Here is a 26,920-nt window from a genome sequence, read left to right as displayed (position 1 = left end):
ATCTTTTAACTAAGTAAGGAAACAGTTTCGTAAATGAAAATTTCAGGTTGCACGAAGTCTCGAAGGAACGGTGCATGTGGGGCATGTATTTATAGACTGCGTTCATTTCATAACAAACAACTGCCATGACGTTGGTGGTGCTACCTTGACAAAACGATACATAATAATGTGTGTTCACCATTATTTACAGTTTTCGAAGGTGTATCGTTACGCGTTATAACAAATATCTCGGATGCTCCCAACTGCCGCATAGCTGTATTAGAAGTGAGAATTCATACGCCAGACGACCACCAACTTGTGGGCTGTAATTGTACAAGTTCTCGTTGTTGTACCTTAGTTTCTCCCCTTGCCATTTGAATCGTGCATATCATCTGGTGAGATGTGCTGCCACAGTTCTTAGAGATGGTACCTTTCTTTGTCATCGAAAGGATTTCAGTACGACTGCCCCCCTCCCCCCTTTTTGATAGAAATACCCACGAACAGCAGATCCCCTCTTAGACTGGACCGAGATGTCGTGCCCGTAAATAGCGTGATTGTCGGTATTCACCTCTATGGATTCTTGTATTACATGAAGTCCTTGATGTTGTGCGTACAACCTCCAATCTAGAAACAGTCGTTGCTGCTAATCAGTTAAATGTTAAATGTTTGACTTTCCCTCCTCCCCCATCTCCCACCGTCGGTGCCTATGCCCCTTCCGCGCTCTCCTCTCTCTCTCTCTCTCTCTCTCTCTCTCTCTCTCTCTCATGCGTTCTCGCGCTGCGACGTCGTCTGCTATGTGCAGATGGTGGGAATGTGTGTGTTGTATTGCACCTTGTTTGTGTATTGCAGTTATTTTGTATACCCATGTTACTGACTTTTCAATTTTCCCCAGTTTATAGAAACCCGTATATTTTTTATGCAGGGATCATTATTATAAATTCAATTTTTTTTGTTAAATGACATACGGATTTTTAGGAAAAGGGGAAGGGAGAGATGTATCGAGCTCATCAACCGTAGTGGAGTCAAATGAGAAGTTGCTCATATAAATAAGCAAACAAAATTGGCTCGCAGGACAGCGGTATGGACACAGTTCCCAAGGGTTATTTCTTTGAAATTCTGACATGTTTCCTGAGTCTCTTCTAGCAACTTTTCGATTTAAAGTGGCTTTTCAGCAAAATATTAAACTATGTATTATGAATAGTTTTACATCTACTTTTTCGTTTCGTTCGTGGATGAAATGCTGCTGTTGTCTTCACGATCTGTGCGAAAGTGAGATGTATAGGTCAGAATAATATTAGCAGGAGTTGGTTGATGGGATCATCTATGAAGATTTTCATGTTAAGAGTCTTTCTCTGAGTGTCTGACAGTTGAGATTTCTAATCATTTATGTGAACTCTCCTTCTTGGCAAACTAACCTATGGCCTTCCGTGCTGCCCTTCAAGTACATGCATGCACGGTGTCTACTGTTAACCAAACTGAAAACGCTTCTTGATTAGTATTCCAGTATATGTCGTAGAGATGTTCTCTGAGCGATCTTCTTTGTAGAGCATCTACAGTCTCACAGTATCCTCCCAATCAATCTAAACTAAACTTCTTTTCATGCAAGACGCTCGTCGAAGCATTAAGAGCTTAGTTGACGCCGGAGCTTTTTTTTTCTTTTTATTGAAGAGCCTGCTGCGTTTACAAGCCTGAGAAATAGACGGTGTTCAGCGACCTGCGGTGTAACCACTTACTGTTGCAGTGTGCGCTCTCCCCCAGGCTTGGTCCAGTGCCTACGGAGGGGGAGGGCGGAGCGTACTCTTCGGGCTTTAGCTCGTTAGCACTAAGCCCCTCTGCAGGCAGTAGCGCGCTCGCTAATCCCTGGCGGCCCCACGTGCACTTGTTCCGTACGCCCCCGCAGCCTGCCTACGGCGCAAGGCCGACATTTGCAAGGTGAGTGGCGGGTAAGGCGCCCGACAGACAACGCTGTACGCATATTAGTAGGCGAGGGCCAGGATCAAAGTGGCCTCCGCCAGTCTTCACCCGCACACGCCCACACGAGAGCTTCCCACTTCCTTGTTCGGTGCGTGGCTTTAGCTACCATGATGCAGTGAATAGCGAGAGCAGGCTGACATTCTATGTGCACAAGACTGAGTGCGAGCAAATTAAAAACTACACCACCAATTGTAAAACGGCCCCAAAAATGAACTCTGGCAATAAAAATTGGTCCAAAATTGTAATAATGACGTTCCTAAGACCGATCTCGGTTGTTTCCCACGCTCCACAACAGCCCAAACTTATGTACCGCATTTTTAAAACGTGACTACGCCTATTCAGGCTGTTTTAGTTTTATTTCTATTAGACAAATTATAGATTCAGATATATCTTCTGAAGAAGGCTCAATTATTTGGGCTGAAACCTAGGTAAAGGTTGGTTTCATTACCGCAATCTAGGCTGATAGTTTCTTATATATTAGATTATCACGATTGCTGACTGTGCTGCAATGTTGAAAGTACAAAAATTTTTGATCAGGTAGTGTCTTCGAGGAGAAGATAAATCCCGAAAGATAGTAAAACATAAGTTACAACTGAAACCTGCACATAATGCGGCTGTACGCTTAGCTTATGCCGTTATCTGTTTACGAATATCTCATCTCCAGCTCCCTTGTTTACTTTTTTTACATGACCCCTCAGTAAATATGTGGTATATGTTTTGTTGAAGAAGAATTTTAGAGCTGTGTATTGGTGCTATGAAATTTGTGTGTACACTTTCGTGCAAGCACGAAAACGATACAGACAAGTGGAAAGGAAATAAATAAGCTAAAACTGGCAGCGTAAAATTTCATCCGGTATAATGTTACCCGCTGTTTCAGGGAAAGCTCAAACTCTGTAACTACAGCGCGCAGCCGCTATGTTGAGAACAGGAGTAATGAAATGCTGAGGCGCCCTTTTGTCCTTTTAAATCTGTAGCCACCGCCGCGAGCGGAGAGTTTGCCGGCGTAATTATTAAAACGCGGCAAATTATTAATTCTCTCGCAATAACAGCGCGCGGGGCGCAGGTGGAAAGGCTTTAGCGGAATTTCGCAGCTGCGGCTGACAGCCAATCCGCTCCCGGCCCCGGAATAAATTTGAAGTCCGCCAGCAATTATTAAAAGCAATGCTCGCAAGGTTTGGAATGCATATTTAATACACTACAGAGTCCGAGAGTCATTAATAGACTGAGTACATGGAGGGAAAGGACGTTTTACACGCTGCTCACACACTTTCTCGCGACAAGTGCATGAATATTTCTGTGTAGTGAGACTCCCGTTGCAAACCTGTTGTTACTGAGGCGATTTGGTTGCGACGTTTGTGATGTGATCATGAGATCGCAGCTCATTTCACAACTGCTTTTGGGTTCCTCTCGAACTTGCACCCGGTACTAAGTAGAGCACGCTTGGAAATGGAAGCAACATTCGAAAATTCTTCTCCCCACCGCACCCCCCCCCCACCTCACCCCCCCCCCCCCCCACACACACACTGGATGACTATACTAGGAAAATACGTTCTCTGAATATTAATAGCAAACGATGCTGTGATTGGTGCAGAACACCTCTCTCGTAGCGCCTCAGCCATTTTCTTCAAATGGTTCAAATGGCTCTGAGCACTATGGGACTTAACTTCTGAGGTCATCAGTCGCCTAGAACATAGAACTACTTAAACCTAACCAACCTAAGGACATCACACACATCCATGAACCTGCGACCGTAGCGGTAGCGCCTAGAACCGCTCGGCCACACCGACCGGCTCAGCCATTTTCTATTCTTGCATAAATGACGAAGAACTGAAGTCAAACATGAGTCAAACGTTCGCTTCATCATAGAATAAAACAAATAATGTTATGATTGATAGAATGTAGTGACGAGCAGCGTCGCCAACCTTGAAGCCTTCCATGCTTGGCGAGGCTCTGCATACAGCTGCGAAACATACAACGCGAGGACGAATGGCTACGACTCGACTTGCTGAACTGTGTCTTAACCGAATTTTTATAGCAGCCAGACATCAAGCCACAGCTTCTGAATTAATAAAAAAACATGTATAATAGTCTCTGTATATTTACTTACTTATTAGAAGCGCTAAGTTACACTTACGGAAAGAAATCGCAACATTAAGGAGTTGTGCCATCTGAACGAACGTTGGTAGACGTGTTTCTACGTCTGAAAGATGGTATCTATTCATAGTTTGAGCCAATCGCATAAGAGTGGCGCTACTAGCGCCACCAAGAGGATGCAGAACAGGTTTTATTTCTAAACACACGCTGTAACGGTCGTGAGCATTAGTTACCTATGAGATTGGACGTGGTAAGTTAATGCTAGTCAAAAGTAACTTTAAGACACTGAGGTCGAATGAGATCGTGTAATAGGGCTACGAAAAGCTGGATGTGCCTTCTGCAATACTGCAGAAAGATTTGGCAAGAATGTACCCACCGTACATGACTGCTGGCAGCGCTGGTCACGAGCGTGTACGGTCGCAAGAAGACGGGGCTGCCGACGACCGAAGGGGAACACCATCGTGCTCGGCGTATGGCTGTGGCGCAAGAGCAGTTTGAGCAGCAGTTGGCACCACAGTGACACAACGAACTGTTACAATTCGGTTACTTCAAGGAGAGCTCCGAACCAGAGACCGTGCGGTGTGCATTCCACTGACCCCAAAACACCGCCATTTGCGACGTCAGTGGTGTCAAGTGGAGGTGTGTTGTGTTTTTCTGACGAAAGCTGACTGTGCCTCGGTGCCACTCATGACCGTGTCACGGTTAGGAGGAGGCATTTGAGGGCCTGCAACCAACTTACCTGCGTGCTAGACACACAGAGCCTACACCTGGAGTTATGGTCTGGGCTGCGTTTCCCTACGACAGCAGGAGCACATTCGTGGTTATCCCAAGGACCACGTCAGTCTGGTGATTCGACCTGTTGTGCTGCCATTCATGGTCAGCATTCCAGGAGAGTGTTTTGTAACGGGATAGCTCTGGCCCACATACCTCTTTTGTAGCCCAACATGATCTACAGGGTTTGCATGACCTACAGAGTTTCGACATGTTTTGTTGGTCTGCTCGGTCATCAGATCTGTCCGCAATCGAGCACGTATGGGACATCACAGGACGACAACTCCAGCGTCATCCAAAAACAGCACTAACCGTCCCTGCGTTGACGTACGAAGTGCATCAGGCATGGAGCTCCATCCCAGAAACTGACATCCGAGATGTACGTTTGCATGCTTGCATTAAACATTCTGGCAGTTACTTCGGTTATTAATGTACCAGCATTTTACATTTGCAATGGCTTACCTCGAGCTTACATTAACGTGTGCTCTTGCAATGTTAATCACGTAGTATGTTACCTAGACAGATGTATTCCCGAAATTCCGGTACTCTACATTAATTATTCTTTGGTGTTGCGATTTTTTTTCCATTGGTGTATACACGGTTGGTTCATGAAGCTGCATGGAAAATATTTTTCACCTTTTTTCGTAACACACAGTATCCTACTGTTTCTGAATCATTTGTATAGAAACTGTTCGTTTCACTCTGTCATGTTTCTAATTACATGCAATAATAATAAAATGATACGCATCTCTTTCGCATATCCGCTTTTGTGTAGCTGAATGTTCTGAAGATTGTATCATCCAATTCTCAAATGTGTTATCATTCCAGCACCGTATCTAGTTTATATACGAAACGGAGCGATACAAAAATGTTTCACATTACAGCTGTGTATTGCATTATGGTGTTACTTCATTTTATTGATATATCTTAATAAACCATTTATGTTTTATTTAAAATTCAATGTACATGTACACATTTCTTTTTAATTCTCTTGAGAGACTCTTCGTCACTTCCTCTTACTGAAACTTCAAACAATATTTTTTTTCCGCCCAGTTCTTTAGTCTTAAACATCTACACCTACATGTGTAATCCGCAAGCCACCTAATGCAGCGTGGCGGAGGGTACTTTGTGTTCTGCTGCCATTTCCTCCCTTTCCTGTTCCAGTCGCGAATGGTTCACGTGAAGAACGATTGTTGATAATCCTCCGTGTGACCTCGAATCTCTACTATTTTACTTTCCTGATCTTTTTGCAAAATATACGTAGGAGCGCCAGTACACTGTGTGATTCTTCTAGGAATGTACGCTCACGGAATTTTGACATTGGACCACATCGCGATTAATGGAGTTGGTTGAGCATATCCGCGATGCTTTGGCGCTTACGGAATTAACCTGTAACAAAACACGCTTCTCTCCTTCGTAACTTCTGTATTTCTTGCGTCAATCCTATCTGATACGTATCTGATACTTACAAGTAATAGTCAAGTGTTAGTCGAACTAGGATTCTATAAGCTATCTCCTTTGTGGGTGGACTAGGTTTAATGAGGATTCTTCCGTTGTGTCTGTCTGAATGTGCCTTACCTGCTATTACGTTCGTGTGGTCGTTCCACTTTATGTCGCTGTGTACGCATACTCCTTTACACTTTGCGGAATTAACGTTTCTAGTGATTGTCCTGCTTATCGTGTAATCGCGCTATAATGGGTCTTCCCGCCTTTTTAAGCGAAGCGCGTTACATTTCTATATGGTGAGGGTCAACTACCGATTCTTGCACCAAGCGTCGACCCTTTGCAGTTCTTCCTTGATTACGCTGCTGTTTTCTCAGCATTATCCGCGAAAAGCATCATCGAACTTGCGATGTTATCCCGTCACTTAGTGTTCTAAATTGTTTGAGATTCATCACCTTGTTCGCACATCGCTTTGTCGAATGCAGGAAGACATTTTTGCCTTCGATTATCGAATAAAACACACACTTCTTATTCAGAGTATTTACTGATGTATGCATTACGTAAAACAATTATTGTGGTGGTGCCTGTGCACATGATTTAGGACGAGACCAAGAGCGTTTGTCATCAGTTCCTGATATTACAGTGTTAGACAGTGAAAGAGAACCTTTTTTGCTGTTCACTAATTTTTCGGATACATTTTTCAGAAACAGAGGTGATTTAGTGAGTCCCCAAGTAAACTTTGTTGTAGAGAAAATTCGACTTCGCCCTTTTTTTTTATTAATTTTCCATCCAGTGTCTAATTTTTGCAATGATGATTGTACACGCATTTTTGTTATCTGTTTCAGGGGCGCATTTTCAGTCGTGCGGAGATGCGTTCAGAAATCGACGGGCCTGGAGTTCGCAGCAAAGATCATCAACACAAAGAAGCTATCAGCTAGAGGTGAGTACTGTCTTACGTCCGCTAGTAAAATGTGTGATAGCGCAGTAGACCCAGGTACTGGTACGGTTGATGTCAGGTGAGCCGCAAAATAGGTAAACGACTTACAGAGTTTGACTGCGGAGTCAGTGGAACATGAAATGTGAAAGATGCATGACTTGGATATCTAAAATTAGCGTCATGTGAGGAAATTAGTTTCAAATTAGCAGTGAAAATAAAAAAATCGATGTCAGATCGGACCCCTCCTGCTTATTAAGAACAGTTGCCTTAACGGTTATGCTCTCTCGGTACATCTGTGAGCCAGGCTCAGAATTTCGTTATCACCACAGTTTCCACCTATGATTTCGGAGCACTCCTACCGGAGGTTGGATTGGTTGGTTGGTTGGCTTGGGGAAGGAGACCAGACAGCGTGGTCATCGGTCTCATCGAATTAGGGAAGGAATGGGGAAGGAAGTCGGCCGTGCCCTTTCAGAGGAACCATCCCGGCATTTGCCTGGAGTGATTTAGGGAAATCACGGAAAACCTAAATCAGGATGGCCGGACGCGGGATTGAACCGTCGTCCTCCCGAATGCGAGTCCAGTGTCTAACCACTGCGCCACCTCGCTCGGTGGAGGTTGGATCCGCTGGCTATGTGAGAGTTACAAAAGTGGGAGTCGTGGCATATGCATTATATTCCAGATTCAGCATATCGTCAAAGTACGAACCATTGAATCATAGCGGGTTCATTCATTTCACTTAAGTGCATTTAAGTCATTACATGAAGAATATAAACCAGAAGAAATTTACCGAAGTCGAATGTACTTCACCGTTTGTCGATTATGTGACAGTACAAGCTATCGAAAAGCGTTAACAGTTGCGATACAGATCGTTCCAGGAAGTATACGAATACAAGACGACGGTACAAAGCCTCTTAAACTCACTAAAGACCGAAAAGCAGATCACCCGCCGATCTTTCTGAGTTACATATTCTGTCCATTACTGTGCTTTTATTATGCAGAAATTTATCTTTTAATGGAACATATTTAAAAATTTCATTATTCAGATTAGTTTTCTTTCATCAGTCACTGGTCGTGCGGTAGCGTTCTCGCTTCCCGCGCCCGGGTTCCCGGGTTCGATTCCCGGCGGGGTCAGGGATTTTCTCTGCCTCGTGACGGCTGGGTGTTGTGTGATGTCCTTAGGTTAGTTAGGTTTAAGTAGTTCTAAGTTCTATGGGACTGATGACCATAGATGTTAAGTCCCATAGTGCTCAGAGCCATTTCATCAGTCACTGGTCCGTTTTCCCTCCACAATTCTGAAAATATGGCCCTAAATGAGATTTACTGCAAGACTCGAAATTACTTCTGGTTTGAAACATTTGAAGTGTCTCGTGTTAAGTACTTTGACTATTAGCTGTTGTGTTTTATTTTTTGTCCTATTTTTTTCCAGAGGTGTTGCACGTACATGGATTGGAAATCGAAAATGCTGTTTCAATAAGAAGGATAGTCATAAGGTTTAACAATCACCTAAGAAAAAGGCCCTCGTATTTCGAGGAGACTGGTGGTAGATGTCTGCATTTTGACTGTTCAGACAACCAACGAATTCGAAAATCACGTTGTCGACATTTTGTAAATTCCGTCATCCGAGGAAAGTAGTAGTGAGTGGGTGCCATGTCCAGAGAATATTGGAGAGGAGAGAGAGGAGTAGGGAGGTTAAATACAATAACACAGAGAAGCAGAAGCGTTCTCCTGTAAAGGATGAACTCGAGCACTTTAATGGAACAGAAACACCTAATGTGGGCAGCTATCCGTATCGTGGTCCTGTCATAGTTTACTGCATACCAGCACGATCAGTGTGCACCACGGCGTGCCGTCCCTGAAAACACACAGCATTACTTTGTCCGATGAAATGTAGGTCCTGCCTTTTTCCAGCGGTGTTCAGTCCACACCTCTCCATTGCACTCTGTGCTGCTGTACCTCGGAATCATAGTGAAGCACAGAGCATTTGTCAATGGTGATCAGGCGGCTGAAGGAGTAACTTGGACTGACGTGACACAGCTACAACGTTTCCCCTGCTACCTCGATATGTAGGGATTTCTGAATGGGCGTGCTTCGTCACGAAAGCCAGCTGGCGGCGACCTTTTTCTGATTCGATATTTCGTGCAAAACGTAAACTAATCAATGACTGATTTTCACTTTTTCCTGATACAACCGTCTTCGAGCGTCAGAGCCTCCACTTCGCGATCATTCACACAGAGCTTGCCTGGAACTCTGTTCTTCGTCACTCAGACATTTGCGACCACACAGAAGGCGGCTATGCAATATGATGGGGTTTCTGTTGCCGCACACTTCGGCTAGCTTTGCATGGACTGTTGTAACGTTGTTCCCCTTCATACGCAGAAACCAATTACCGCACCACGCTTCACTTTACCAGTGGACTGTCCTGCCATTGTTTTGGCTTTTGTAACGACCGACGTGCTACGGTTCTTTGGCGGGGGGATTTCAGTGTGTTCAAGGATTGCGTATATGTATCTGCAAACAAACAAACAAAAATTATCGTCATTTTTTTCTGTTTTCCGTCGTTCCTTAGTTGCTTCAAAATTCGTGGAGGTATACCATCAATTAGTTGCATAGACAGAACAAACCTCCATGAAAAACTTCACTTTTTCGAAGTGATAATATTACCACTCGTAATTGTTGTTGTTGTTGTTGTTGTGGTGGTGGTGGTGGTGGTGGTGGTGGTGGTGGTGCTGCTGCTGCTGCTGCTGCTGCTGCTGCTGATGATGATGATGATGATGATGATGATGATGGTGCTGCTGCTGCGTTCAGTCCGAAGGCTGGGTTGATGCAGCTCTCCGTGATAGTCTATCCTGTCCAAGCCTCTTCATCTCTGCAAAACTACCGCAACGTAAATCCATTTGAAGCTGCTTACTGTATCCAAGTCGTGGTCTCCCTCTAGAATTTTTACGGCTCACATTTCCTTCTATTACCAAACTGACGATTCGCAGCCCTGGAAAGTCTTATGCAAATAGTACCTTGCACTTAGCCACTCACACAAGCTAGCTGGGCAGCGTACACACATTATGGTAGCTCTTATGTGGAAGGCTTGATAATGGATTAAGCTCCGAAACTGGTCGCCATTAAAATAGAAGCAAACTCCTGCGCAGCTTCGACGGTTTCGTAATTTCATTGAAAAACAACCTAACATTTAAATTTATATTAGATGTTAACAAATTCCTTTCCTTTCCAGAAATAACTTTTCTTGCTATTGCCAATCTGCATTTTATATCGTCTACTTCAGCCATGATCAGTTATTTTACTATCCAAATAGCACAACTTATCTTCTACTTGCTGTCCGCAGCTCGTGGTCGTGCGGTAGCGTTCTCGCTTCCCACGCCCGGTTTCCCGGGTTCGATTCCCGGCGGGGTCAGGGATTTTCTCTGCGTCGTGATGACTGGGTGTTGTGTGCTGTCCTTAGGTTAGTTAGGTTTAAGTAGTTCTAAGTTATAGGGGACTGATGACCATAGATGTTAAGTCCCATAGTGCTCAGAGCCATTTGAACTTCTACTTGCGTTTTGCACATGCCAAACTAAATCCCTCAACACCGCCTGATTTAATTCGTTTACGCTCCATAATTCTTGTTTTTCTTTTGATTTCATCTTATAAACTTTTTTCTATTTACTTTCCGCGCCGTTCAACTGCTCTTGAAAATCCTTGCGCCTCTGAAATAACTATAATGTCATCGGCAAACCTTAAAGTTTTTATATCTTCTCCTTGAACTGTAATTCCTGCTCCAAATTTCTCCTATGTTGCTCAGTGTACAGACTGAGTAACTTCGGGGACGGGCTACAACCCTGCCTCATTCCAGCTACAGTTCCCCTTTCATTTCCTTCGACTCTTGTTGCTCGCATTCGGGAGGACGACGGTTCAATCCCGCGTCCGGCCATCCTGATTTAGTTTTTCCGTGATTTCCCTAAATCGCTCCAGGCAAATGCCGGAATGGATCCTTTCAAAGGGCACGGCCGACTTCCTTCCCCGTCCTTCCCTAATCCGATGAGACCGATGACCTCGCTGTCTGGTTTCCTTCCCCAAAAAAACCAACCAACCAACCATCTTGTTGCTCCAGTCTTGTTTCTATACAAGTTGTAAACAGTCTTTTGCTGTCTGCATTTTATCCGAGCTACCTTTAGAATTTGTCCAGTCAACATTTTCAAAACCGAGCGAGGTGGCGCACACTGAACGCGTATTCGGGAGGACGACGGTTCAATCCCGCGTCCGGCCATCCTGATTTAGGTTTTCCGTGATTTCCCGAAATCGCTCCGGGCAAATGCCGGGATTGTTCCTTTGAAAGGGCACGGCTGACTTCCTTCCCCGTCCTTCCCTAATCCGATGAGACCGACGACCTCGCAGTTTGGTCTCTTCCCCGAAACAACCCAACCTTCAACCCAACATTTTCAAAAGCGTTTACTGCAAATTATAATTTAAAGTCCCCACCGCGTTTTTCTGTTTGTGTGAAAGCTTATCTCAGAAACTAATGAAAAGATTTTGAAGCGATTTTTGCTAATAGACAGACTGATTGACGAGGAAGATTTGCATGTATAATTCACAAGTCGTCCGACCTTGGATACTTAGTGCTACCATCCGAAGCCGAGACGGGCGCTAGTTGAGTGCAGAGATAAAATGGAAAAGAAATAAAGGCAGGCACAAAGCCAGACTGAAAGCTTATCGTGTTTCAGTATGTACAGGTTGGTAGATGTGACGGGCGCTGCGTTGTAGACGCAGCCGCGTACGGCTAAAACTGTCCTAACTTCTTTGACTCTTCCGACTTGATCGAAATATCACTGCTTCTACGACTATTGGATTAGTTAAGACATTCTTACAAAATTTTAATTAAGTATGAATACCGTGTTGTAAAGCACAGTGCCTCTTACTGTAAATGTAACTATGAGAAACCCGGTACTCTCTCCCCACACTGTGTATAATGTTCCGCGGGACTTCACTATGCTCTCACAAGTAATTAAGCACAAAATGTGGTCGCAACACCATCTTCCCGGCCAAATTTAACTTCAAGTATTACGCTCCTTTGGCAGACTCGGCTTAACACAGAATGCACCAAATCTGACTAAATAAATTAGTGTGTAAGCTCACACTTTCATATTTGTTAATAACAGCCGCTCAAACCTTGGAGATGACATGCTGTTTGCCGTAAAAACTGCAACAAACATAGAAATATAAAGTAAAAAGAAATCCAATGATGGTATTTCGCTGCACCTAGTTTGGGTTGAAAATAAGCAAGTGTTTTGCATCAAGGCGAACCAATAATCCCGTATTGTTGTTTGCGGACACTGACTAACGAAAGAGTTTTCAAGTTACAGTGATCGTCTTGTGATTCAGTTTCAGCCAGTGTAATTCATTACGAGATCATCTTGTGAGTGTCTTTCCGCTTACACCTGAGCGAGATGAGTAAGGCAACACACACTCACCCTTAGAAAACAATAGATACAGATATATACATAAATAGATATTAATATACGTCTACCAGAAGAAGATTGATTGCTGAGAAGTTAACTGTTTGCTGTTGTATTCTTGTTCAGCCATGCATTTACAAGTATGAAGTTTGATGTAGTTGTTACGCGAAGGGAAACGCTCTACTGATGCGTATTAGCTGTTCGGTGTTGCCTAAGACATTCTGATCGTACGTAATAGCACAATTTTGACTACTGTAAAGATCGATCTCGTAGCCTAACCATAGTTATCATAGAACAGAAAAATGCATAGTGCAGTGATGACAGTATCACGTCTGCATGAAATCTAAAATCAAGATTGCTGTCGCTTGAATGCAATCTATTGTCATATTTCACATTGAATCCTATCTCAACTTTTTTTAAAGTGAATACATTATTGAATCTCGTTATATTGTCACATTATAGATCCACACAGTGTTAAATCATATACATGCTCTGATGTAAACACAGTTCCGACTCTACGAGTAGTGTATTATCGCAAATTATAACTGCGGGAGAAAATTCTATTATTGTTAATGTTATTGATATACTGTAGCACACTGTTTTTCGCTTTCCTAAGAAAACACTATCAGTGCTATCTGGTGTTTGTTCAGATTACTCTACCAGTTCACAGAATTTCAGTTTTTCGCACGATGTAACAACGAGTTGATACGGTGTAATCGATGAATCGCAAATATGGCTCACCTGGAGATATGCTGTGGAGGAGGAAGTTCTTTGGTGCTGTCGCAATACTACTGTTTCTGTAAGAACACTGGACCATAGCAAAATGGCGGTGGCTGGCTCACCGATCAGAAAATTAACTACCAAAAATTCAAATAATCTCCCAGCAGCTGCTTTGGCATGTACTCTGTGGTCGAAAGCCCACTGTAAAATAACTATTAACTGTTTCCGAGCAGTATACGGGACGGGATAAGTCGGGTTAGTAAATTTAGCAAATGATGATTTTGCACTTCGAACAATGACGACTGCGTGACTGAGTTTTAACTAGCAGATCGTCCTTTTATTAGTTCTGAAATCAATCGGAATGATCGGAAGCTTGGACCCGCACATTGTTTAGTCTAACCTTTTAAGGTAATTCGCAGTTCAATGCACGAAATAGAGTCGGTTGGTCTCAACTTTCATCGACCGTAGAACAGTAAAATTCAGTCTTTTCTATCTAATGTTACGCGAAAAAAAAGTTGAGTTTGCTGCTCGGAGACGTCACTGAGTAACTACATTCTCCTAAATTTATAACTTACTGTTATAGATTGTTCATATATTCCCAGTTTCTTCTTCATCGCGTCTGTTGCGATGCACTTGAAGTAAATATTCTCACGTGTAATTCTTCTTTTCGTCCTTGGTCTTCACCTCTTGCACTTTCCTCTTCTGCGTCGATCTTCGGAATGAAATCTTCTCATCGATGTATTAGCAAATTACTGCTGCAATAGTGAAGCAGTAGTTTCCAGAAACTTCCAAGTTCACCTAGTCTCTCCTTGTAAATTACAGCGTTCTGCGCCACAGTATACTGTCCCTGAGCTCTTCCAGCTTCCTCCACCTTCTACCGCCACTAAAACTGTTGCCTCTCCATACGCTAATTAATTTTCACGGAATTGACTCCGCACTCGCGTCCGAACTTCCAAGCATCTTTCAGGCCCGCTCTCAGCCGTCACTTACGGACAAACAATTTTCTGTATGGACAGGAGGGATGTTCTAGAAAGACTGACTCGAAATTTTTTTTCCTTCCGTTAAGTAACTTCTAGCGACGTCTGTCCGTGCGCCGTTAAACTACGTAATCTAGTGACTAGTCATTACAAATTTCAGCTATAGCTCTTTCACTCGAGTGTTCGATAAGGCTATGGTCATCTTTTTTTTATTCTTACCACGGGATGGTGTACACTTATACAGTTGCAAGACATACAACCGTCACTGCAGATAACTATACGAACGTCCCAAAGCAATTGGTAAAGTACCTCACACCCAATAAAACGGTGGAACGTCATTGGACAAAAGAAGCTTCATCACGACAATGCCAGACCAAATGTTGGTAACTCTGTTCTTGAGTTTCTGGCACAAAAATGCTTCTCTACGGCACCCAGTCCGCTTGTGTAAGTCTTTTCTTAACTCGACTGTCAAAAAGGAAATTAGACAACGAGACCAAGGCCAGGAAAGGTTTAGAGGTGGCGCTGAAGAGAATGTGAAGGAACGGCTTCCTGAACGTTTGCCAGAAATGGCAAATCTGGTGGGACAAGTGCATTGCATTGGAGAATGGAATGGAAATGAAGTCCCATGCTTCCTGACAGATCGTAGGGGAATTGGGGAATAGGTTGGAGTATTGTGATGTGGACGAAAGTCAGTATGAGCGACTTTTTTGCAATAAATTTTTGTATGAGCATGAGTGTCAGTCTTTATTGGACAACCTTCGTAACATGTCTCCTACCGAGCTACCAAAAATGCCCAGAGATTGTACATAATTACATTGAAAAACAGTATTATAACTCACACAACATTTTTCTCACGTGTCCGTATATACAGTCGCGGCCTAAATAAAGGAAAGAGGAAAACCTGTGTATCTGGCGTATGATCGTTGTAGATGTTGAAGTATGCCCGGACACGGCCTCCGCGCCTGTGTGCCCGGGTTCCGACACGGCGGAGCTGGCCGAGAGCGCGGCGCGCCAGCCGTATTAACGAGGCGCGGTAATTGCGACCGGCGGGCCCGTCGTCGCTCTCGTTAGCGGACACCGACACAGACACGGACACCGGGACCAGTCCTGTAAAAGGCCCTCTCGTCATTTAGATGGTAATTTACGGAACGTGCTGCGCCACCAAAGGCAGCCGTTTCTTTCCGCGCCGGCAAGCAGCGTCATTACTTTTCAAGTTACTGGGGCAGTAAATTGCTCCACGAAGGTTGAGCAAATGTCTGTCGCCAGGATCGTACGACGAACCGAGTGCTTATAATAAAACTGGTGGTGTTCCGAGTGCTGTAGTGCGGGCTGCAGGACGCTGAAACATCGTAGGTTATGTTCGTGAATAGTTGCGCTCGCGGAGTATACTGAAAAAAATAACAGTTCCACTTTCTGCAACAGGTGAAAATATGGCACTGTAAACAGTCAGAATGTGAAATGGTTGACGTCAAACAGCAATATCAGAAACTGAGTTCGCCTTGATGCAAAACACCTTGTTATTCGTTTATTACTTTATTCTCCCAAAATAGTTTCGACGACAAATATCACCATCATCAGTGGTTTTTCTTAAATCGAAAACATGCAGAAAACAGCATGGTTATACTCGTACAAACACAGTAGCATATTATTACCTTTTTTACTCTTCGTTACACTCTTAGTGTACTGCAGTTACTCGTTGCTGCTTGTCGCAGCAGCAACTGAGGAAAGTAATAATACCTTTTATCCCTCTATATTTGCATATAGCCTATACTTTGAATCTGACTTAAGGCGTGTGACTGTATCATGTACCACTATTATTCTGCCCACGTTCCCTCTCTTGTGCCATTCGCCAGTCGTTAATGGAATACGCGAATGTGGATAAGCTAGAAGGCACAGTCCTCATGCTTTATGGGATTCACTAGTACCCGAGATCCGAACGACGAACAAAGCACCTATGAAATAAGTTTTCATGCCGATTTCGTGTGGATCCTGAAGATGGCCTGTGGCCGAAACTGGTAACGATTGTGAATGTTTTCCGTGATTATTCTACAAAGAAATAAACAGATGTGCACTGGTAATTATATTCAACTATAGCGTTAACACACCCAAAAATTGGTTTTGAAACGGGCTTAGATATGTAAAGGTTGAAGTTGTTCGTTATATGCGTAGAACGAATTTCAACAAGTGAAAGAAACTTTAACTGACAGAAAAATTGGACATATCGTCTATGAGACGATGATACATACGTTAGGTTATTTGGATTTTAAGCCAGGATCTCTAATTATGTCGTGGTTTCTGTTACAGAATTGGGTCACTCTTCAACCTTTAATTTGATAGTCTCCACTTCTGCAGGTATACCTGTTTTCTCAAAGCGAATGGTTTCTCTCGAAATTGTTGCCTATTCTAATGTGGTGAACCACTTTCAGATTATTTCTCAACCTTTCCATTCTCGAATAACATGTGTGAAGAATTAACACTTACATTTTCCCGTGCGAGCTCTGATTTCTCTTGTTTTGTTCAGATGGTTATTTCTCTCTATCTAACTGAGAACCTACATAATACTTTCACATTCGGGAGACAAAGTTGGTGATTGAAATTTTGTCAAAAGATCTCGCCGCAATGGAAACTCTTTTGCTTTAATGATTGCCACCCAAACTCGGGTATCGTATCCGTGATTCTCCCGTGTGAGCTCTGATTTCTCTTGTTTTGTTAACATGGTCATTTCTCCCTATCTAACTGAGAATCTACATAATACCTTCACATTCGGGAGACAAAGTTGGTGATTGAAATTTCGTCAAAAGATATCGCCGCAATGGAAAACTCTTTTGCTTTAATAATTGCCACCCAAACTCGGGTATCGAATCCGTGACTCTCTCTCTCTCTCTCTCTCTCTCTCTCTCTCTCTCCCCTACCTCGCCGTTATATGAAACGAGCTACCCTTGTTTGAACTTTTTCGACGTCCTCCACCAATCCCATCAGGCAATGATCTCATACCGTCCACCAATACGCCGTAAGTGGACGAACAAAGATAGTGTAGGCAGTCTCTTTAGTCGATTTGTTGCTTTTCCAAGTGTACTGCCAATAAAACGCAGTACTTGACTCGCCTTCCACACAAATTTTTTTGTGTGATCGTTCCAATTTAAGCTGATCTTAATTGTAATAGCGGGGTATTTAATTGGATCAACAACTTTTAAATTTGTCTGATTTAGCGTGTAACCGAAATTTCGCATTTTTCAGTGTCCATATGGAGGACCTCGCGCTTTTCATTGTTTAGAGACAGTTACCACTTTTCGAATGATAAACATATATTTTCTAAATCATTTTCCTCTTTTATGATCACTTCACTGGACGGTTAGTGACAGCATCGTCTGAAAACAATCTACACTCCTGGAAATGGAAAAAAGAACACATTGACACCGGTGTGTCAGACCCACCATACTTGCTCCGGACACTGCGAGAGGGCTGTACAAGCAATGATCACACGCACGGCACTGCGGACACACCAGGACCCGCGGTGTTGGCCGTCGAATGGCGCTAGCTGCGCAGCATTTGTGCACCGCCGCCGTCAGTGTCAGCCAGTTTGCCGTGGCATACGGAGCTCCATCGCAGTCTTTAACACTGGTAGCATGGCGCGACAGCGTGGACGTGAACCGTATGTGCAGTTGACGGACTTTGAGCGAGGGCGTATAGTGGGCATGCGGGAGGCCGGGTGGACGTACCGCCGAATTGCTCAACACGTGGGGCGTGAGGTCTCCACAGTACATCGATGTTGTCGCCAGTGGTCGGCGGAAGGTGCACGTGCCCGTCGACCTGGGACAGGACCGCAGCGACGCACGGATGCACGCAAAGACCGTAGGATCCTACGCAGTGCCGTAGGGGACCGCACCGCCACTTCCCAGCAAATTAGGGACACTGTTGCTCCTGGGGTATCGGCGAGGACCATTCGCAACCGTCTCCATGAAGCTGGGCTACGGTCCCGCACACCGTTAGGCCGTCTACCGCTCACGCCCCAACATCGTGCAGCCCGCCTCCAGTGGTGTCGCGACAGGCGTGAATGGAGGGACGAATGGAGACGTGTCGTCTTCAGCGATGAGAGTCGCTTCTGCCTTGGTGCCAATGATGGTCGTATGCGTGTTTGGCGCCGTGCAGGTGAGCGCCACAATCAGGACTGCATACGACCGAGGCACACAGGGCCAACACCCGGCATCATGGTGTGGGGAGCGATCTCACTACACTGGCCGTACACCACTGGTGATCGTCGAGGGGGCACTGAATAGTGCACGGTACATCCAAACCGTCATCGAACCCATCGTTCTACCATTCCTAGACCGGCAAGGGAACTTGCTGTTCCAACAGGACAATGCACGTCCGCATGTATCCCGTGCCACCCAACGTGCTCTAGAAGGTGTAAGTCAACTACCCTGGCCAGCAAGATCTCCGGATCTGTCCCCCATTGAGCATGTTTGGGACTGGATGAAGCGTCGTCTCACGCGGTCTGCACGTCCAGCACGAGCGCTGGTCCAACTGAGGCGCCAGGTGGAAATGGCATGGCAAGCCGTTCCACAGGACTACATCCAGCATCTCTACGATCGTCTCCATGGGAGAATAGCAGCCTGCATTGCTGCGAAAGGTGGATATACACTGTACTAGTGCCGACATTGTGCATGCTCTGTTGCCTGTGGTTCTGTCAGTGTGATCATGTGATGTATCCGACCCCAGGAATGTGTCAATAAAGTTTCCCCTTCCTGGGACAATGAATTCACGGTGTTCTTATTTCAATTTCCAGGAGTGTAGAACGTCTGTTCAGATTGTCTGTTAAATGTTTATAAAAATTGAGAACAGCGAGTTCTTCGCGCTGGAGAACCCGAGATATTGCTTCTTTTCACTCGATGACTCGTAGTCCATTACTACGAACTGTGACCTTTTTCATAGAAAATAACGAATCTAGTCGCACAACTGAGATACTCCATTGCAAGACGATTTTCTAGATGCTGCTTGAGAAGAACGATGTCAAAAGTCTTCTGGAAAACTATAAACATGAAATCAACTATAGATATCCTGGCGATAGCGCTCATTGCTTCGGATGAATAAAGATTCATTTCTGTTTCACAAGAATGATATTTTTTGAATTCGTGCCGTTTGTGTGCCAGTGGTTTTTTTTTTTTTTTTTTTTTTTTTTTTTTTTTTTTTTTTTTTTTTTTTTTTTTGTCATAATGTTTGAACTACTTGGAGGCGTGGCAGATGTATGGTGTGCCACAGGAGGCACTCCCAGCCAGTTCGCCACTTGCCAGTTCCTCAGGGAACAAGAGGTGGTTGTAACCTGTGTACGCCGGTGGGCGCAGGAAAAGAAGAGTGACTTTTAACCATTTATTTTTGCAAATACATCTCTCCTTTAGCGATGCTTCGGCGGTCCTCTGCCACTGCTTGTCAGGGTGCGCTGCGAGCACCTAGCAGCTACTCAGGAAGTGGATACTGCATCTCCACCTTCTGCACTCGAAGAAGGTGGTGCTTGCGTATGTGACCTACACACGCCGGCCTAGGAGATCCTCGATCCCCTCCCGTAACTGTGGCTCATCTCTGCTCTCTCAACCGCGATGACGGTTGTCGTGTGGTCGAGGAGTGTGACTACCCTGGCCTGCCGTGTAGGTGGGCCCCGTGGCTTCGTTGAAGTTTCAGGAACGCTGACGTCCTGGCCCAAGACCCCAGGCCTTCCCATCTCCGTTGGAAGCTGTCGGCAGCGTCGAACTCGTGACTGGTGCTCCGGCGGCTTTGGCGGTGTTGCGTACGAGCAGAAAATCTACAACAGTTTTGTACCCAGCGTTAATATCATGTCAAGCAATCGAGTACGCGCGTTCTTTTGACCAATTCCCCCGTGAACTTACATGCTGGAGTATTTATAGTGTGAAATGTCGGCTGGTTTTGACCCTACGTCACTTGTAATGACAGCAAAGGCTTTCCTAATATAAATGTATCAGCGAACCATATCGCGCCCTATTTGCTTAACACAGACGACTCCATGACAATATTCGCTACGCCTTCTTGCGTTAGCGACGCGGCTTCGTACTTCACGTAACAAGGTAACGTGATACTTCTCAGTCGTATTGCTTTACTATGCTTCTGTTAGCTGCCCAGTTCGCGCAAAGCGCCGATGTCCTGCTTTCTGCCTGACCTGCTAACGTGATGAAACGCTGTCGTTTCGTGTCGCGCTTGTTGACACTCCCGCAAGGAACACAAAATGAACGAGGTCTCTGAATTATGGAGTTCTGCGGCCAGTTGCCTGATACAGAGTTGGTACCAACAACAGTATATGTTAAAAATTACATTACCAATCGATGCCAATGATACAGGTATGTAATTCAGTGGATTACGTTTCCTATCTTGTGCATGGTGTAACCTGTGGAGCTTTGCATTTCTTAGGTACCACATTTCGAAGAGCGAGCGGTTATATACGACTGCTAAAAATGGGATTATTTTACAGCATATTCCGACAGGAACTTAATTGGTACACAACTCGTACTGAAAGACTTGCCTTTATTAAATGGCTAAAGTTGCTTCGCTACATCTACTTCTACATTACTCACGTTGTCAGCTGTTTTTTACTCGAATTGTGGAATGTTTACTGCATCTTCTTTGGTGAAGGAATTTCGGAAAACCGTGTTAAGTAACTTCGCTTTAGTGCCGCTGTTATTTCGTTTTTTATTCAATGTTGGCGATCCATTAACTGTTTTTTTAGTTTTATTCCCAGAACCTGTCTAGATATAGGGAGCAACAAAGTTTTTGGAATATCTTTTTACATGCCCACCTTTCCGCCAAAATGTCGTGTGTAACCCTTCCCCGTACCTCGCGCATCTTGGAAAAAGCCGACCCACTGTCCCTTTATTAAGCCGCACTGTATGAAAAATGGCGACCGCGGCGACTTCGGTAGCTGTCCCATAGACTTCAAGGCTTGTAACCAGCATAGGCTGATTTTCTGGGATACATACACCTTTTTCGTGCATCAGTCACGTGACTTTGTCTCTCAGTAGCCGATCTGTGGCTTCTATTACGCTGCGACCGTGGTATCCAAAGTATTTGCCAGATCGAAAGGACATAACACAATGGGGTTGCTCAGGGCAGTAGCACATAAAGATGAAGATTTATGGAGCACATTTCTCCTAACTCTTAGCTGGTAAGGAAGCTAAAACATTTGTTATTCTTCGAAAGAGATACTTTGACTGGTGCATTTAGTATCCGCGACTGCATTCTTTTTTTCTAATTCGATAGATATATCCATTCTTCTTCGAAGACAACGTGTGCCTCGAACGAAGCCGCAGGCCTTCAACCTGCTCCACCGTGCTAAAACTGCCTTTCTACGTTTCTTTCGGGAATCTACTATTATAATATCATATTCAGTCTTAGCCAATAGCCAACTTTAAAATGCGTCCAAAATTTTTCTTGGTATTTTTTGAATAATGAAACCATTTTTTAAAAAACCATCATAATCTGTAAAATTCTATTACGGAAGATGATGTCTATTCCATTTTACATATGTAATGGTCTTGTATTTATATGGCCAGTTTCGGTCTGTGGCCATTTTCATATATTCTCGTCGGTGATGTGTCTGACACATCTTTCTAGGACTTTCTTTTCATTAGAGTTGATTTTCCGTGATAATTTTCAAGCTTCCCCAAATGTACTTACATAATTCAGTATTTAAACCGTATGATGTTTTACTAAGCTATGTTTCTAGAACAGCAAAACATCTGAACTGGTTGAAAGAAGTGAGCACTATTGAAGGAAGCGATGTACGCTATTACTTTTTAAAAAAGGAAAAAAAAGACCATGTGCTAAGCTTGGTAGAACTTAATGTCGAGAGTTGCATACAAGAAATGAATTCTCTTTTCAGATACGAAATTGCCACTCGAAGATAAAGAGCACTTCTGTGAAATATATTGGATTTTACAGATATCCATCGGGTCTTTCACTTTGTTGTTGTGTAAGTGTTTTTGGAGTGCGCTATATTTATCAGACGTGTCAAACTCAAGTTATCTCTTCTTGGACAAGAGCTCTCCAAAACATATCCTGTTGCTCCGATTTCTGAGAAATTTCTGACGAACGAAATATGTCAAGAAATTTGTCATAGGAAAGTTTTCTTGAAAAGTACTGCACCGCAGGCCATTCTGGATGGCTGACTGCTGTTACATAACACAGGTTTGTTACATATATTATTGATCGATCGCAGTTTAGGACACAAGAGATGTATAAAGAACTTTGGATGACTTCTGCAGTCCACTAAAATTGGCTTTGAAATACTTGTAATTAGGGTGAAAATTATTATAATCATGTAATAACTGTCGATTAAGACGGTCACAGAGAGCTAGTCATCATGTGAGCAAGAGAACACGAAGCAATTCATTTACGAGAGTAAAAGCAACTGCGTGACAGAGTAATGGTGGAAAAACCACAACACATCAGTTCCTCGCCCCACTTGTCGGATAGTGGCTGTTGCCATTGTCAACGCCAGCGCCGGTTTCCCGGTTTCCGAGGAACGGAGACTATTCGTGTCATCCAGACTGGAGACAGTGGTTCAGCCTTCCCTTAGACCAGCTAAACGGCGGTGATCTGTCCTGACTCTGCTGTTTTCAAAGGCGAGTTGTTTCCACAGGAATCTTTTGTAGGCAAGAAATGGCACCCTACAGCCAGTATTTTGAGCATTAGCAGTAAGAAAAAAAAGACCCTCCACAAGGGAATTATCTGAATGGGACTGAAATCGGTAGATGCTATTTACATGTACAGACAAGCAAATGATTACAATTTCATAAAAAGTGGGTGATATATTCAAGAGAAAAGACTTCACAAACTGAGCAAGTCAATAACGCGTTGGACCACGTCTGGCCGTTAGGCAAGCAGTTATTCGGTTTGGCAATGATTGACAGAGTTGTTGGATGTCCTCATGATGGATAAAGTGCAAAATTCTGCCCAATTGGCGCACTGTATCGACAAAATCCCGAGCTGGTTGGAGGCTCTTGCTCATAATGCTCCAAACGTTTTCAGACGTGCGAGCGGGCAATATCTTGCTGAAATGTAAGCCTATCTTTGATGAGTCCCGCTTCGAACTGAGGTCCTATGACCAGTGAAGACATATTTCGAGACGCCTCGGACAGCGGTTTAATACCAAGCTGACTGTCCCCCGCCGTATGGCCATTTCACTTCATAGGAGGTCCTTTTTGGTTGTCATGTGCGGCAGCCTTGCAGCACAGCGGTACGTCGACGATATTCCACGCCTCGTTCCATTGCTCTTCATGGCAAGCCATTCCCGGGCTTACATTTCAGAAAGGCAGGGGAAAGTCGGGAAAGAGAACGCACTTAGTATTTAACCGCTCATATCTTGTAGATGATAACGTTAAAACAAACATTTCATACAGCAAATTATTGTTGGTTTATTTACGAACAACATATATCAGTTACAACTGCCTAACTTTTAACACAGACTTTAAATGTCAACGTATGTAAGACACAACTAGTTCGTAGTCTTAGTCGCATCTTGTGGTGAGAGCGAGTGACATGTAGTCAAAGAAAATTCACAATTTCCTTCATAAACTTTGCATTCCTTATGTCACCATGATACCTAGGCGAAACGCCGCAAAGCGATGTGAAATGATGCGAGCACGTAAGGACGGTAGCAGGGAACACGAATGTGCAGCTTCGGTATATTAGGAGAGTTTTAGCTGGTCCACAAAGGAGACTGCCTATACGATGCTCTTGAGTACTGCTAGTGAGTGTGTGGGATGCCCACCGGGTGAGATTAAAGTAAGGTATCATTCAGAAATGTGCTGCTAGATGTGTTACCGGTAGATTCGATCAACACGTTGTACGACGGAGATGCTTCGTGAACTCAAATTGAGACCCTAAAAGGAAGACTTACCTTTTGCGGAACACTACTGAGAAAATTTGGTGAACCAGCATTTGAAGGTAACTGAAGAACGATTCTACTGCCGCCAAGGTACTTCTCGCGCAAAGCCGCAAAGATACGGTCAGAGAAATTAGGGGACGTATGCAAGCATATAGATAATCGTTTTTCCCTCGTTCATTTGCAAGTGGAACAGACAAGGCAGTGAATAGCAGTAGTACATGGCACCCTCCACTACACACCGCAATGTGTCTTGCGGAGTGTGTATGTGATGTGGAAAGATGTAGGGTTCACTACTGTCGTGTTAGGAGACAAGAGAGCAGGGGGAGACGTGTTGCCAGGCCGGGTCATGTCATAATGTAACCTCGACACTTTTAGTGTTTCTCTTCATGTCTTGAAACGTTCCTTCCATAGCTTAACGATCCAGTGTCCATGAGGTTCCATGAAATGTTTGCCTAGCTTGTAAGTAAACAGAACGAAGGCTTCTTAACAACACGCAATAGTTTTAGGTACTGTTAAAAGGCGTAAAGAAAAAATGTTCTCCCGTATCGCTGCTAGTGATAGGAATGGTTCTACAAAAGTCATTTGTTATTTTCCGTGTGTAGCACAACTATAGGTTGGTGTGAAGATATACGACGGATCATCCTGGAAGTACAGTGATAGTCGATCAGCAGCTGAAGTAACTGAGGTGCTCAAAGAACACCGATTCACGCACTTGTAATCACCACCTGCAGAAAGGAACTCTTTAGGTCTGTAGATGATTGTCTCTGCAGCTTAGTGAACAAAAAAGTGTGTGTGTGTGTGAGTGTTGTTTGTTACAACGAACGGGGGAGTCCCCATCGTGTCACGAGCAGAAATTTCCTCGCGCAGCGCTAATGGCAAGGGGTGTGGGGCTGAGTTTCAAGAGCGAACTTCATCAGCGAGCGAAAGAAAAAGCAAAAAGAGGAGAAAAACGGCGGGCCCTCCATCCCGGTCTCCTTTCACCGTCTGCTTGTGTGTGTGTGTGTGTGTGTGTGTGTGTGTGTGTGATGCGGGAGGGGAGGAAGAGATTCGCTGCTGTTCTGTGATAGGCACAGCCGCCTCCCTGGCTTGAGACAAATTCGTCACGAGCGCCATGAATAAATGAATACCTATGACAAAATCCGAATTGTTTTTCAAATCAGTCTGTGGCCTCATTTTAACATTTTTAGTCTACCTCACTTTCCCCTTTCTCGACAAATAGCAACGGATGAAGAAGCTCGCCATTGTTATGCTAACGGTAGTATAGAAGCGAAATAAATACGAAGGGAATCCAGCCAACTAAACAATATGAAAAACTATTTCAGGAGCATAATTACCAAGGTATAACATGCTTTTGTTCATGCATAGAATATTCATTGCCAATGTTCCTGTGTCTGAGTTACTGAGAAACTGTGTCTCGGCGTTCTCCTTTTTTCCCAAAATGCACGTTTTCCAATTACTTGGAAAATAATACATTCCAGTTAAACATGAAAACAACATTTCTTAAGGAATAGTTGTACATTAAATTATGTGTAGGTTCATTAATGTCATACATACAGATCTCAATGTATTCATTTACTTCTTTTCAAATGCTTTAGATATGAACATGGCAACCATATTCAGAATAATGTGCCGGAAGACAAATAGCATGAAAAACCATGAAGTGCAGAAACATGAGCAGAAACACTAGGGATGACTGTCGCACTTCCATCGGATAATAGGCTCCGTTATTCGACTTTCATTTAGTGAAGATACGAAAATGTGCCGCACGAGACAATGGAATGGAATCACAAATCTTCAAACAAATTGAGTGCTAAGGCTGATGAGACCGGGTCACGACTCGAGAAAATACTGCAGTCGTTGAAGTTACCGTGAGGGCAAAATCTTAGAATGACGTTGGATGACATTCCAACAACGTTAAACATTATTCCTGTATTCATTTTCACAAAGTGACGATGGATAACCGAGCAGTTCTAGGAATGTAGCTGCGACGTTTTGAAACGTGTAAATATCGTCCAAATTCGATGAAGTATAAGGTGGTGCCTCCCTTGCAATGTCGCATTGGATACAAAGCTTGGGTTCACCACACAAACGACAGAGAGAGAGAGGGAAACGGGGGAAGGGGGGGGGGGGGTTAGAAATGGTACCATTTTTTCTCGCCAAAAGTAAAGTATTTCGAACTTAGCTATCAACATACTGTCTGTCTCCATCACTCCTATAGGTCGAAACAGGCATCAATTTGGAGTACTTCTGTCTTTGAGGGACCGCGAATGTGTTCGCCCCGCTAACGTAGGATCTTGTGTGGAAACTCGTGTAGGGTGTTCTGCAGAATTCGGTACTTAATGGATTACGCAGCATCTATCGACGTAGGGTCCGGACGGGTAGTTACGTTTGTAGCTAATGGCAGAAATGTGTTTCTGATTTTTGTCTGTACCCAATGAAGAGAATGCTTGTGGCGGTGTTCCATCGTACATTGTGTTAGAGTTGATTCACACTGGAACATCATCGACGAACGGCCGTGTCTTCACGCTGGACGAAACTTGAACACATCACTTTGCTTAGACCAATACCGAACGGTGAAACTTCCGAATATTTGAATCGCCACCGAAGCGTCATCCCTTGCATTGCCAGTAAATATCGTTTGTGGTCGCTGTGACATACTATTGCCAGCATTGGATCCCAAGTTGAGCTA

General features: G+C 44.0%; 1 protein-coding gene across 14 annotated transcripts in view; it reads left to right on the top strand.

Moving 5' to 3' along the window:
- LOC126261336 (calcium/calmodulin-dependent protein kinase type II alpha chain) overlaps positions 1-26,920 on the top strand; it is a 1,016,317-nt gene that overhangs the window by 530,452 nt on the left and 458,945 nt on the right. For all 14 annotated transcript variants that reach the window (XM_049958533.1, XM_049958541.1, XM_049958530.1 and 11 more), the window contains exon 2: positions 7,107-7,201. In XM_049958533.1, the coding sequence (XP_049814490.1) occupies positions 7,107-7,201 (95 nt within the window). The remainder of the gene's footprint in view (positions 1-7,106; positions 7,202-26,920) is intronic.

This window comes from Schistocerca nitens, chromosome 1 (assembly GCF_023898315.1).
Source record: "Schistocerca nitens isolate TAMUIC-IGC-003100 chromosome 1, iqSchNite1.1, whole genome shotgun sequence".
NCBI lineage: Eukaryota > Metazoa > Arthropoda > Insecta > Orthoptera > Acrididae > Schistocerca > Schistocerca nitens.
This window is presented reverse-complemented; position numbering and strand designations above follow the sequence as displayed.